General features: G+C 40.3%; 1 protein-coding gene across 1 annotated transcript in view; it reads left to right on the top strand.

Moving 5' to 3' along the window:
- The window catches only part of LOC135512133 (CUB and sushi domain-containing protein 1-like), a 502,291-nt gene that overhangs the window by 314,948 nt on the left and 172,325 nt on the right, over positions 1–15,018 (top strand). The window contains exons 11-15 of the mRNA XM_064933828.1: positions 5,891–5,994; positions 6,302–6,414; positions 10,684–10,866; positions 11,491–11,817; positions 14,025–14,219. Of these exons, the coding sequence (XP_064789900.1) occupies positions 5,891–5,994; positions 6,302–6,414; positions 10,684–10,866; positions 11,491–11,817; positions 14,025–14,219 (922 nt within the window). The remainder of the gene's footprint in view (positions 1–5,890; positions 5,995–6,301; positions 6,415–10,683; positions 10,867–11,490; positions 11,818–14,024; positions 14,220–15,018) is intronic.

The raw sequence follows: 15,018 nt of genomic DNA, 5'->3' as shown, positions 1-15,018 counted from the left end.
TGAAGCACAGGGGTGGCAGCATCATGTTGTGAGGGTGCTTTGCTGCAGGAGGCGTGCACTTCACAAAATAGATGGCATCATGAGGGAGGAAAATTATGTGGATATATTGAAGCAACATCTCAAGACATCAGTCAGGAAGTTGAAGCTTGGTCGCAAATGGGTCTTCCAAATGGACAATGACCCCAAGCATACTCCCAAAGTTGTGGCAAAATGGTTTAAGGACAACATAGTCAAGGTATTGGAGTGGCCATCACAAAGCCCTGACCTCAATCCTCAGGAAAATTTGTGGGCAGAACTGAAAAAGTGTGTGCTAGCAAGGAGGCCTGCAAACTTGATTCAGCTCTGTCAGGAGGAATGGGACAAAATTCACCCAACTAATTGTGGGAAGCTTATGGAAGGCTACCTGAAACGTTTGACCCAAGTTAAACACATTTTTTGAAGCAATTTTTATTTCACAACCAGCTATGCTAGTTGAGAACAAGTTCTCATTTGCAACTGCAACCTGGCCAAGATAAAGCATGGCAATTTGACACATACAACAACACAGAGTTACACATGGAATAAACAAAACATATAAGGCAATGCTACCAAATACTAATTGAGTGTATGCAAACTTCCCACTGGGAATGTGATGAAAGAAATAAAAGTTGAAATAAATGATTCTCTCTACTATAATTCTGACATTTCACATTCTTAAAATGAAGTGGTGATCCTAACTGACCTAAGACAGGGCATTTTTACTAGGGAAAAAAACCAGAGTTTAAATGTATTTGGCTAAGGTGTATGTACACTTCTGACTTCATCTGTATGTGTTGTGATAATTGCATTGTTTGCTCTATAACCTGTTAATTCATATTCCTTGCGAACATGATATATGGGCCTAAAGGCCGAGACAATAAGGAGACACAGTGGCAGAATGAATTCAACAACACCTTTGCTTTATCACAAAACTGGATAGCCACCTCTGTCCAGTGAAGTCCACAAAGTATATTGCATGTACAGCATGGTCAAGCAAGTTAATGTTTCCAACATTTTCAGACCAATAAACAACTTTTGATTTTGAACCACAGAGAGTTACTGCAAGTCCCAAAGAAACAGGAGCTGCCTAACCCATTCCCCCCCCCCCCTCTTTCATGTTGACGAAGCAGTCTATCACTTTGTAATACAGTACATGCTTTTATTTTTCGTTGTTCTAGGCTACCTGGCTAAAATGCTTGCTCTCTAGCCTAACTTCCATTCATGGGCAACATTACCTAGTTAACATGAGTCTTCTACATCTAGCTACATACTCAACTTCCATCCTCTCTGGCCAGGGGCACAACAATGTATGAATTAATGGCTGGATCAGAATTGCTGTTAGACTTTGGCCAGTATGGAGATTTAAGTAAAACCACAAGTCCAAATCCCTATCTCCATCCATGGCTAATTTAGGAAAGTGCCAATTTTAGTTAGCTGGCTAGCTAGCCAGCGGAGGACAACAACACAAATAGATGCAACAATTCAAGTTTTTCTGACAATGACGTATGCTCTCAGTGGGATTTGATAGGAGTGACGCCAAATCCAAGCTGGCTTCCCTTGACACTTTTTTTTGGTGCGCCAGGACCATTCACAGTTGAGCTTGCTTAGTTTAGCTCAACTCTGATTGGCACATTTTTTATACTTTTTTTGTCAAGGGAGGCCAGATAGTCGCTGGCTTCCTTTGCCTTCAATGCTATAGTCGGCAACAATGCCATACTCGTTTGGACCAGACAGCGTCAGATAGATGGCCTACACATAGAGAGACAGAGGGGAGCTGTTTTGCTTGCTCTGATGTTTTCTCCTTTGAGATACATTCAGCCTCTTGCGACTGAAGGAAAATTGTGAAACACAGAGAGAGGAAAGATACATTTATTTTTGTATTAGTCCATTAGTCCAACTTTACAGTTGGCACTATGCATTAGGGCAGGTAGCGTTCTCCTGGCACCTTCCAAACCCAGATTCGTCCGTTAGACTGCCAGATGGTTAGGCATGATTCATCACTCCAGAGAATGCGTTTCCAGTGCTCCAGAGTCCAATGGCGGTGAGCTTAACACCACTCCAGTCAACCCGTAGCATTGTGCATGGTGATCTTAGGCTTGTGTGCTGCTGCTCGGCTGTGGAAACCCATTTCATGAAGCTCGCGATTAACAGTTATTGTGCTGACATTGCTTCCAGAGGCAGTTTGGAACTCGGAAGTGAGTGGACAGAAAATGTGTACGCGCTATGCGCTTCAGCACTCGGCGGTCCTGTTCTGTGTGGCCTACCACTTTGCGGCTGAGCCGTTGTTGCTCCTAGACGTTTCCACTTCAACACTTGACAAACTGAATTGTTGGAAAGGTGGCATTCTATTACGGTGCCACGTTGAAAGTCACTGAGGTCTTCAGTAAGGCCAATCAACTGCCAATGCTTGTGTATGGAGATTACATGGCTGTGTGCTTGATTTTGTTTTTTACACCTGTCAGCAATGGGTGTGGCTGAAATATCCGAATATACTAATTTGAAAGGGTGTCCACATGCTTTTTCATATGTAGTGTATCTTGCACCAAGTACATGGTCCTTAGAGATTTTGATTGAGATTTTTGTCTTCCAATGGCTGGGGTTGTGGCAAATGTTCCTGTCTGTCTCCTGTGTAGACTGATAAGTTTGTTCCTTTTCTTTAAACCTATTCTCAATTCATTTTGAAGGTAGTATAGGATAGAATTATCTTAAAATAGTCTGTTTTGTAATAAAATTACTCTTCTGAAAGTTGTTTTTAACTATATTTATTGCAAGAAGCAAGTGCCTTTTTTAAATTACTTGCTGTGTAAGTCAAGTTTTCATTATTTCCTTCTCTAATTTGTGGTATGCCATTATTCAAACATGAGCATTTATCTTGGTGGAAAACTTGGGTTTTGAAAACAAACCAGTGAGTTTTTTTAGAACACATGGACACATTCAGCTCCTTTGAATGTCCATTCTGTGGCTTTTTTGCTAGTTTGGGAAGATATGATAGTCATGTTTTGGGCTTAGGAATTATGTTCTCTATCTAATTGGAAGAAGGATTGCTTTCAATGTATGAGCAGGTCAGAGTATGAACAACCTCATAAAATGTTTCTTTCTTCCGATCTGTTCTCTAGCTAATATTTTCTGACATTCAGTGTTACAAGTAGTGCTGCCTCATCAGATCCCTAGTTGATTTGTGATCATAAGCCAACCATCATGTGTTACATTGATTATACATGTGTATGTATATGATAAGTCTAGATGTCCACAGTTCAATGAACTGTCCAGGTTCTGAAAATGCCCACCAGTTGACTCTCTTTCAAGATAACACTGTTGTTTGTAGGTATTCCATTTTGTAAACAGCACCTCAAACAACTATGTTCATGTATGGAGCAAGTTTTGATCAATTTTTATTAATTTTGTGCATACAATCATTTGAATATTTTAACTCACAATTGGACTTCAATGTTATGCTCTAAACCGAGAGTCACCTGGCATACCATCATACATCAGACTAGGTTACCCCAAGGAGTATAATTCATTCAGTAATTAATATAGTCATTGACACATTAATATATTTACCCCCGATGTGTTAGTGTTTGTGTATGTAGCTGGTTGACAGTATTTATAAACAAATAGTGTGATGTTTTTGACAAAACAATGTTGTTGGGACACAAAATGGGCTAAATGGGCTAAATGTATAGGGACAGGTGTTCAAACCAGACATTGATTATTTGGGATGAGTTACAAAACATCAACAATCTCTACAAAGTCACAGGGAGGTTTTAAGCATTTTAGAAGTCTTATCAACAATTGAATACAAAACAGAACCATTGAACCAGTTGTCATGCCTTTCGGTTCTGAATAAAACAAAGGAATCAATAGTGCCCTAAAATATTATCTACAGGCCACTTAAAGGAACGATCACGAAGATGTGCTGTCAGCATGCAATTGTGTTGATATAGACTATGAGTTCTGTTTTCTCCATTGCTTAGTCTTCTGTAAAAACCCTATTGGTTTTTGACAGGGTAATTTGAGAGGGTGGTAATGTAGACTTCTCATTTAAGATTGCCTTAAACTGCTTACTATGAAACAAAGTTTGACATTCCACACAGATTGCTTGTCCAAAAACTTCAGAGGTGCTCACAGTTGCGTAAAAACCAACAACACATGTTTACCTCTATTGACGGTATATTATCCCAGAGACATAAGAGAAGCCTAGTAAAAATGTCCCAACAGTACATGTTATGGGTATGCTTGTCATTGGCAAGGACTAGGGATATTTTAGGGGGTGTACAGCTATAAGCACAGGCAAAATCCTAGAGAGAAACCTAGTTCAGTCTGCTTTCCAACAGACTCTGGGAGAATAATTCACCTTTCAGCAGGAGATTTAACCTAAATCACAAGACCAAATCTACACTGGAGTTGGTTACCAAGATGACATTGAATGTTCTTGAATGGCCTAGTTACAGTTTCAACTTAAACCGGCTTGAAAATCTATGGCAGGACTTGAAAATGGCTGTCTAGCAATGATCAACAATCAACTTGACAGAGCTTGAAGAATATTTTAAAGAATAATGGGCATATTGTACAATCCAGGTGAGCAAAGCTCTTAGATACCCAAAATGACACACAGCTGTAATCGGCGCTAAAGGTGATTCTACAAAAGTATTACTCAGGTGTGTGAATGTAAATTAGATATTTCGGCAAAACGTTTTAAAAATACATTTGCAAACATTTCTTGAAATACATTGTCATTATGGGGTAGTGTGTGGAGATGGGTAAGAAAAGTATATTTAATCAATTTTGAATTCAGGCTGTAACACAACAAAATTAGGAATAAGTCAATGAGTGTGACTACTTTCTGAAGGCACTGTACATGGCATGGTGAGTTATCAGAGGCTCCTGAATAGTAAACTGGCTATCAGTGAACTTGCACTCAAGGGTTTAGGCTCTCACATTGATCATTCACTTTGGGCCCTTTGGCTTGCTAATACACATTTCAGTGAGGATTGCCCAACCTACACAGGTAATATATTTGTGCTTCAAGTTTCAGAATTAAAAAATATGGATGGGAATAATGGTTATTTAATGGCCCAAATGAGAGAATTTTAGGATGTTGATAATGGGTTTGTCCTAATTAAGCTTTATTTCTTCCCTTCAAGCAATCTCCTCTGAAATCCAATTTTCTTTTCATTGCCTTTCATCCTGCACAGGCATCAAATGTGGAGGCATCTTTTTTTCTCAAGACTTTGTTTGTGCCCAGGCATTGCAAATACTTGAACTGTTCTTTTGCATTTCATCATGTCATTGCCACCCCAAAATAATTTGCAAATGTATTTCATGGTTTCATTATTTCAGCTTCCGTGGTAGCAGTGGCAGGGCTGCTTTTTACACATACTATGCAATGATAATCAGTCATCACAGCACTCCCCAAAATACATGTTTGAAATGACAGAGCTTCAGCAGCTGAAATGTTGCTGTCTTTTGCAGCTCTAATATGACTAAGCTATGTTTTGCCATGGTGAATACCATAGAGTACCATGATGTTTTTATACATTACATGCTAAAAGACTCATTATTAGTGTATGGGATTTATGGTTATAATTCAATCATAGCGCATTACACTTTTGATGCAAAACCACACGTATTTTAAATATTTGTTTAAATCCTAACCACTGTTGACACAGATATGGATTGTTTACTTTTGGCATGATTTGAAAGGCAATTTGTTATGATTGAATTCCGACCCAAGGCTTTTAATTTGTACAATTTATAGGAAAATAAAGCAAAGAAAGCATTGTATAAATAGTACAATTGCAAAATTGTTTATGGCCATGCTATAGTGGCTGTCCTTGAACCAATGGAACATTTATCCTTTTTTGAGCAGGTTATTAAGCTTGCCTTTGAGGAGTTTGATCTTGAGAGAGGATATGACACGCTAACAGTGGGGGACGGAGGGAAAATTGGCGATGCCAGGAGAGTGCTCTATGTGTGAGTACTCTGCAGATGCTCTGAATTTATCATTTACTATCTCGGACTATCCCTCCAGCATTCTCTGTAGGATTTTTTAAGTTGCACAGAACTACTACTGCATGCTCTAGTCTACACAGATGAAATAGGACAATACATTGTGCATTTATTCAGATAATACATTGAACATAATTGTCATATAATTAATACACATTTACCCCTTACTTGAAAATACTGGTCAAAGCTTTTGGAGCATAAAAACAATAAATTACGCTTCTGATGTGAGTAAGAGACAATGAACCATTGAGTTCCATGTGATGTGTTTCAGGCTGACAGGGTCCAGTGTTCCTGACCTGATAGTCAGTATGAGCAACCAGATGTGGCTCCATCTCCAGTCTGATGACACCATCGGGTCCCAAGGGTTTAAGGCCCTATATGAAGGTATGCTTCCCATTCTCTTTGAGAACATATACAATGGTCTGCCCAAAAAATGGATTTGGTCTGGATTTAAACCCTGTACATTTCCCATTTCATGTTGAGGTCATGCTTATTTGAGTCTCATAGTTGGTGCCACTTTTCCGCATACATAAAATCTGATATGTAAGATATGTGTTGGTCTGCCCAGCATGTCCTTTTGACTAGGCAACTATATGTGCATTTATTTACACCCTGTAGAATGTTCACTGTATGCCTAGCCAAGTCATCAATTCTATAGATTCAGTGAAAGATTAAGCAAATGGGTCAGCATATGTGCTCGACACAGACACTGATATGTTAGAGTTATCCAAATGAATTGCACTCGCTGGTTTTGGATAGGCTACCAAATAACATCAAAGCAAAGTTCTATGAAAATATATAAGCATCTGTTTCAATAAACACTAATGTGCAGAATTTGCTTCCACCAGCATAAACGGTAATTCATTTCCAGTATCAGATGGTCGGTCTAATTCCTTCCAACTGATGAATAGCAATGAACTTGCACTAATAAGTCATGTGTTGACTGGGCACAGTGTGCCACTCTGGCAAAGTCAAACCCACATTAAAGTAGTGTCATGCTGTGAGAGCAGAAGAGATTTGCGTTGCTGATACATACTGTGGGGACACGGTTTGCTTTGGAAGATGCTTTCCAATCAACTCAACTGCTAGGTGGAAGTGCAGTTCACTTAGGCCCCTATTCAATAAAATATTTTGTGTGGAAACATTGTACAGAAAGTCTGTTGTCACCACCATCCACTCTCCATTTAGACATTTATGACATGGCCAAAAGTTTTGAGAATGACACAAATATACATTTTTACAAAGTCTACTACCTCAGTTTGTATGATGGCAATTTGCATATACTCCAGAATGTTATGAAGAGTGATCAGATGAATTGCAAATAATTGCAAAGTCCCTCTTCGCCATGCAACTGAACAGAATCTCCCAAAAACATTTCCACTGCATTTCAGCCCTGCCACAAAAGGAGCAGCTGTCAGGGATTCTCTCGTTAGCACAGGTGTGAGTGTTGACGAGGACAAGGCTGGAGATCACTCTGTTATGCTTATTGAGTTCAAATAACAGACTGGAAGCTTCAAAAGGAGGGTGGTGCTTGGAATCATTGTTCATCCTCTGTCAACCATGGTTACCTGCAAGGAAACATGTGCCGTCATCATTGCTTTGCACAAAAAGGGCTTCATAGGTAAGGATATTGCTGCCAGTAAGATTGCACCTAAATCAACCATTTATAAGATCATCAAAAACTTCAAGGAGAGTGGTTCAATTGTTGTAAAGAAGGCTTCAGGGCACCCAAGAAACTCCAGCAAGCGCCAGGACCGTCCCCTAAAGTTGATACAGCTGCGGGATCGGGGCACCACCAGTACAGAGCTTGCTCAGGAATGGCAGCAGGCAGGTGTGAGTGCGTCTGCACGCACAGTGAGGCAAAGACTTTTGGAGGATGGCCTGGTGTCAAGAAGGGCAGCAAAGAAACCACTTCTCTCCAGGAAAAACATCAGGGATTGACTGATATTCTGCAAAAGGTACAGGGATTGGACTGCTGAGGACTGGGCTAAAGTCATTTTCTCTGATGAATCCCCATTACGATTGTTTGGGGCATCCGGAAAAAAGCTTATCCGGAGAAGACAAGGTGAGCGCTACCATCAGTCCTGTGTCATGCCAACAGTAAAGCATCCTGAGACCATTCATGTGTGGGGTTGCTTCTCAGCCAAGGGAGTGGGCTCACTCACAATTTTGCCTAAGAACACAGCTATGAATAAAGAATGGTACCAACACATCCTCCGAGAGCAACTTCTCCCAACCATCCAGGAACAGTTTGGTGATGAACAATGCCTTTTCCAGCATGATGGAGCACCTTGCCATAAGGCAAAAGTGATAACTAAGTGGCTCGGGGAACAAAACATCGATATTTAGGGTCCATGGCAGGAAACTCCCCAGACCTTAATCCCATTGAGTACTTGTGGTCAATCCTCAACAGGCGGGTGGACAAACAAAAACCAACAAATTCTGACAAACTCCAAGCATTGATTATGCAAGAATGGACTGCCATCAGTCAGGATGTGGCCCAGAAGTTAATTGACAGCATGCCAGGGTGGATTGCAGGGGTCTTGAAAAGAAGGGTCAACACTGCAAATATTGCCTCTTTGCATCAACTACATGTATTTGTCAATAAAAGCCTTTAACACTTATGAAATGCTTGTAATTATAATTCACTATTCTACAGTAACATCTGACAAAAATATCTAAAGACACTGAAGCAGCAAACTTTGAAATTAATATTTGTGTCATTCTCAAAACTTTTGACCACAACCCCTTCAAACACAAGTCTCAACCTTTACTTTATATGGCTCCACTGACAGTTTGCACAATTGACAGCTCAACAAAATGCATAACCCTGCACAATGAGACCACTCAATGTCACACTAGTGCCTACTGTCCAGGTACCATGTTTGACAGCAAAACCACTGAATATAAGTGGCGGGAGGTATTCTTAGGGGGCCCCGTACAGTAGGTGTCCATGTCTACTGTGTATATAATCTGGGGCAGTATTCAGTCAGCCTTGTTTACCTGTAGTATGCATCATGTAATTACATCTGTGTGAGAAATGCTGGCAACAAGTGATACCTACATTTGAACTATTTGAAACATTCACAACCCATAAGTAATTGCTTGTGTAAATGATCAAGCAACATGTATCAGTCAGATGTAGAGAATCATGGTATATCCCGATAAGATATACTAATAAAAAAGATATGTTCTAAAGACTGTCTATAGATACATATAAATCACTAAATTGCCACATATAATGATGAACGTTAAGGTTTATTGCATAATTGCATAATACCATCAAACTCACTTTGCAAGTAGGTACGCATTTTTTGGCAGAGGCTCCTAGTAAATACTGTAGTTTATCCGTAACTTGTACTTGATTTCTTTAATTCCTTCCTGTAGCACATTCTATGTGCATATTTCTTATTTATTCTGTGACATGATTCAGATTTTCTGTCAAACAACAGGATAAGGTAGGCTCATTGTGAGAAAATCTATTTTGAGGGATGTCTCACAAAGCGGCTCTATAAGAGGGAGCAAAATTGTGTTTTTGTTGTCATGCATTTCCAGATACATTACAATGTGAGAACAGAGCCAAGTAAACCCGTTGCTATCGAACATGGAAACAATGAGCTTCATTCACTGAGCTTTATTCGGTGGAACTGCAGTCTCTTTTGTTTATATATTTATTTATTTTTATCATGCCGTATATATACCAGAAAACAGTGACACAGAGAGAGCATAAAGATAAATTACAAACATTTCTCTGTTATTTGTGGACATTGAAATGATGCTTTGAGTTGTTTATGTCATCTTTGAAATATTTGCATTAACTCTGAAACAGACCACTGTGTACCTCAATGCACGTATTTTGATGTTATCTCCTGCTTCCCATTTCTTCAATGCTTGTACTTTCACCCACAATATGCATGTAAATGGTAGACATGTCCTAGACAGCTGATTTGTCTCCCAGCTCATCATAATTTAGGTTATTGGGCAATAAATTCAGCGATGGACAGCCACTTGAGGCATTTTTACATATTAGTGTTTAAGAGCATGGTAAATCCTTAGTAAGACAGTTTACATCTCAATCACGGTTGCAATCGGGCTGATATGCCCTTAACCTGAATGTGGAGCCTACGCATAGATCCCTCAACTAATTGCTCTTGGCAGCTCCAAAGGTATTTAACCGGCACTTAACATCTCACAAAGGTTGTTGAATGTGCTGCTGGAATTAAACTCATCCCCTGTAGATTATTGCTCAGCTGGGCCAGTGGAGCGATAGCTACTGAGCTGACATGCTGGTTGTTAACACAAAAAATGAACTCTTCCAGAACGTCATTCATTTGTCACTGTCATTTTACTCCTGCTAGAAAATGCTGCCTCCACCTGAACTTGTAGAGGAAATAGACAACAGTTGGCATGCCAGTATATTGCTCTCGCTGTCTTATTCTCTATTGGATTATATTGATGGTTCTAAAATGATTATACTTGCATGAGGAATGTTGTGTTAGAGGAAAGCTGTCATGTTATGTTTTCAGGATCTGAAGATTGCTCAGTGGATATCAGTTTTAGGACATTCAACCCGAAGAGCAACTAACCAGATGTCCTTAGGAATTGAAACCATTGAATGAACTTGAACATGGTAATGCTTGCATATTTTTACAGAAATCGACAAAGGAGGGTGTGGGGATCCTGGCATCCCGGCCTACGGCAGAAGATCGGGGGAGAGATTTTTACATGGCGACATGCTAACATTCGAGTGTCAGGCGGCCTTTGAGTTGGTCGGCGAGAGAACAATATCTTGCCAGCAAAACAACCAGTGGTCTGGAAACAAACCCAGCTGCGTGTGTAAGATGCCATTTCAAAATGTATGACTTTAATTAACAACACTCTCATTTAGATTGATCCATCTGATACACCTACATACTCCCAACAGTCCGAAGGAATGTGGTATGACCATACCCTCTGACACATGTAAAGCTGTCATCATTGCTTGGTCAACACTCCCTGCTGTCCATTCAGGTGCTATACCATTCAAAGATCATTACTCCTGTCATTTAGACATTGCTAACGGAGCTTACTATTTACCGTTTCTAAACAGAGGTCTTAAGAGTTATTTTTTATTTAAAGTAAGAGCTACTGTTGCAGGTAAGCCTGTATTGTTAGTTAGTAGATTTCAATATTTTCCGTTCACCCTCCCTCTGGCACGAAGGCTGACACCAGGGTTAAGCAGCTATACAGCCAAAGGCAGGCAGCTCTTGGTTGATAGCCTCTCTACTGTCATGACACTGGGTTATATTATTCCACCTGGTGCAGTGAATAGAATGAAGAATTCAAAGGAAAGCATGTATCCTACCCATTTCAAACAAAATGTCTTCAGTGATGTCTTATAAAAGAGCTAATTTATCTCACTGTGTGCTGCATCAATGCATGATGGCAGATCTGTGTGTGTGCCCCTATCTATTTTTGCAGTTTCCTGCTTTTTCAATTTCACCACCCCATCAGGAATAATCCTCTCTCCCAACTACCCTGAGGAGTATGGGAACAACATGAACTGTGTGTGGCTCATTATCGCCGAGCCAGGGAGCAGGATTCATCTAATTTTCAGCGACTTTGAGGTAGAGCCCCAGTTTGACTACCTAATTGTGAAAGACGATGGGATGTCGGAGCCCACCACGTTTGGCACATTCTCCGGGAAGGACGTACCCTCTCAGATAGCCAGCAATGGACACATCATGCGACTGGAGTTCCAGACTGACCACTCCAACACTGGGAAAGGATTTAACATCACTTATACAAGTAAATGGCCCTTCCTTCTAACGATATTTGCGTTTTAGCTATATTTTGATGACCCATGGCCTTCACAATGTCTTCTGTTATGCAATTCAGAACTGCATGTAGCACAAATACTGAGTCAAGGGGTCTCTATAGTATCTATTCATATATGTTCAATCAAATGCTAAGTCAGGTATACTCTTACAAGGGAAGTTACAAATCAGAATGATTTACAAAGCAAAAAATAAATAATAATTCTTCAATTAAAGGATCCCTGTCTGAGAATGGAGACTCATTAGCTGGAAGTGGGTGGGACCGTTCTATTTAAGAATTTGCGTGGCCATACTATACATTTCCCTGTGTAGACAAATCTATCTTTTCCCTGTAATTAAAACCAGCCACATCCCATTTGAATTATTATTTATTATATTATATGTGATTAACTGGTCAAGATATTGGTCAAGAAGTAATGCATCCCCTTTCCTACTTACTTACCCATGAATTCAATGAAATGATTTCACACCGATGACATTATGGCAAATTTAATTCAAATTTCTCCCTTTTCTCTCAATACTACACCGTTTAAAGGGGCCTTGGGAATGTTTGTAATTTAAATAATTTACAATCCTAACATTTTAATGCATATTTTAATGCAAATGTGTGTACCAGTTGGCCTCCAACATTTTGTATCTGTAAACACGAGATAAGAAAAACAATAATACTACAAGGCAATCCCGAACCTTGAAGGTAAGCATGATCTATTTTCCCTTTTTTGCTGATAATTTAGAGACATTATCATGAAACAGGAAACAGCAATGGTCGAGGTGTGTTCATGTACTCTGCCTCAAAATAGACACACTCTGTAGCAGAAAAATATTGAACTGATCCAGCTGTACCCAGTGTTAATGGAATTATGCTTGTGCCACACTGAGCTGAAAATAGGTCTGAGTATTGCTGTCCCCAGTTCCTGTTTGCTATCTCTAGGACACATTCTCTTCTTGAACTCTCGGCCGGGGAGACTATGCAGAGGCATGTCTCTCCTCCGCAGCTCCTGGATTTATTTGGTGGGAGAGTAACAGAGGCAGTCTGCAGTGGTCGGAAAGGTTATTAATGGAATGGAGGAGGATGTTGTTACCGTTCTTATCTCGCTTATGCATCTGCATACAGGGGCATCATGCACCCCAAAAATCTGAGGGGTCACAAAGTATGTGAGGATGACTGGGGGTGGTCCGGAGGGGGGCTATTCATTTTCAAACACCTGAAACAGCATTTTCCTACAATCTAGAGCCAGAATCATTATGCTTAATTATATGTAAAAATAAGAATAATAATAATAAAAAAATTCTGCAAATCTAAGAATATCTCGAGCTGTCTGTATCCTGCTGACTGATGGTTCTTTTTTAAAATAAGCTAAATATGCTTCTCTGCATCTCTGCTAAAATCTGGGTAAAATATAGAAAATAATGTGAGTCTTATTCAGTACATTAAGTTATTGCTTTCTTATTTAAAGTCTACCAACCTTGCCAGCAGGCAAGCCAGCTAAGATAGTTAGACAAGCTAGCTACTCTAACTTGATTGATAGCCTGAAATGGCTTCTTGGTAGCTAGTTATGACATTGGGAGATTGGGTACCTATCTGGGCAAGCTAAAGCCAACTTTAGGCTAGTAGTATTACCAACAAAAAAACTAGCATAATTTACAAACAATCTGATGGGGCACATGCCCCTGTGCCTCCTGTGGGCATGACACCTCTGCTTCCACCCCCTGGACTCTCCTGTCACGATTGGAGAGTGACTAAGACAGGGAGTTGTTTTTGGCGGGAGGTGTCAGCCATGTGATGGGGATGGCGGGAGAGCCTGTGGTGTGGTAACTCAATAGCTCTATAGAACTGGTGTCACCGTGTTAGGAGGAGAGGGACATGTCTTCCAATCTGGCATGGGAAGTGACTATCAGAGAGCAGGCGTGTATTGACAATGAGGCAGGGAAATGGATGTGTTGCCTTCATGGCATCAGTCTTTGCCACTGTGCTGTGATCATGTTGTTGCCTGATTAGCATCTATTCTCAATAACTAAATAATTAACAAGGTTCTCATCGTGTTCTCTGGGATAAGACACACAAGTTAAATGTGGCACCGAATCCAGTTTGATATATATTATTGATTAAAAAACAATAGTACAGAAAACACTGAAATCATTGAAAAACACTGAAACCAGTTTTATTTTCCTCTCTAGCGTTTGGTCAGAATGAATGCCACGACCCCGGCATCCCTGTCAATGGCCAGCGGAATGGGGAGCACTTCTTGTTGGGGAGCTCCGTGCTCTTCACATGTGATGAAGGCTTCATCAAAACCCATGGGTCTGAGTCCATAACCTGCATCATTCAGGATGGAAATGTAGTGTGGAATGCAGCAGTTCCTCGGTGTGAAGGTACTGTGTAATGTTGCATGATAATCCATATAATCCTATAAGTATCCAGTGGAATCTGCTAATGTCATCCTGACTCCCTTGGGTTGGAGTGGGTGGGCACTGGGCAAATCATTGTTGTCATTTGGTGAAAAATTGTAGAGCCACTAAAAGTATGCTACAATTCTACAAGTAGTAAAGTATACCCAGTAATTAATAATCTCAAGCACCATACTGGAGTCTACAGTCATGGCCAAAAGTTTTGAGAATGACACAAATATACATTTTCACATGTCTGCTGCCTCAGTTTGTATGATGGCAATTTGCATATACTCCAGAATGTTATGAAGAGTGATCAGATGAATTGCAATTAATTGCAAAGTCCCTCTTTGCCATGAAAATTGAATCCCCCCAAAACATTTCCACTGCATTTCAGCCCTGCCACAAAAGGACCAGCTGACATCATGTCAGGGATTCTCGTGTTAACTCAGGTGTGAGTGTTGACGAGGACAAGGCTAGAGATCACTCTGTTATGCTGATTGAGTTCGAAAAACAGACTGGAAGCTTCAAAAGGAGGGTGGTGCTTGGAATCATTGTTCTTCCTCTGTCAACCATGGTTACCTTCAAGGAAACATGTGCTGTCATCATTGTTTGCACAAAAAGGGCTTCACAGGCAACGATATTGCTGCCAGTAAGATTGGACCTAAATCAACTATTTATCGGATCATCAAGAACATCAAGGAGAGAGGTTCAATTGTTGTGAAGAAGGCTTCAGGGCACCCAAGAAACTCCAGCAAGTGCCAGGACCGTCTCCTAATATTGA

This window comes from Oncorhynchus masou, chromosome 24, assembly GCF_036934945.1.
Source record: "Oncorhynchus masou masou isolate Uvic2021 chromosome 24, UVic_Omas_1.1, whole genome shotgun sequence".
Lineage (NCBI taxonomy): Eukaryota > Metazoa > Chordata > Actinopteri > Salmoniformes > Salmonidae > Oncorhynchus > Oncorhynchus masou.
This window is presented reverse-complemented; position numbering and strand designations above follow the sequence as displayed.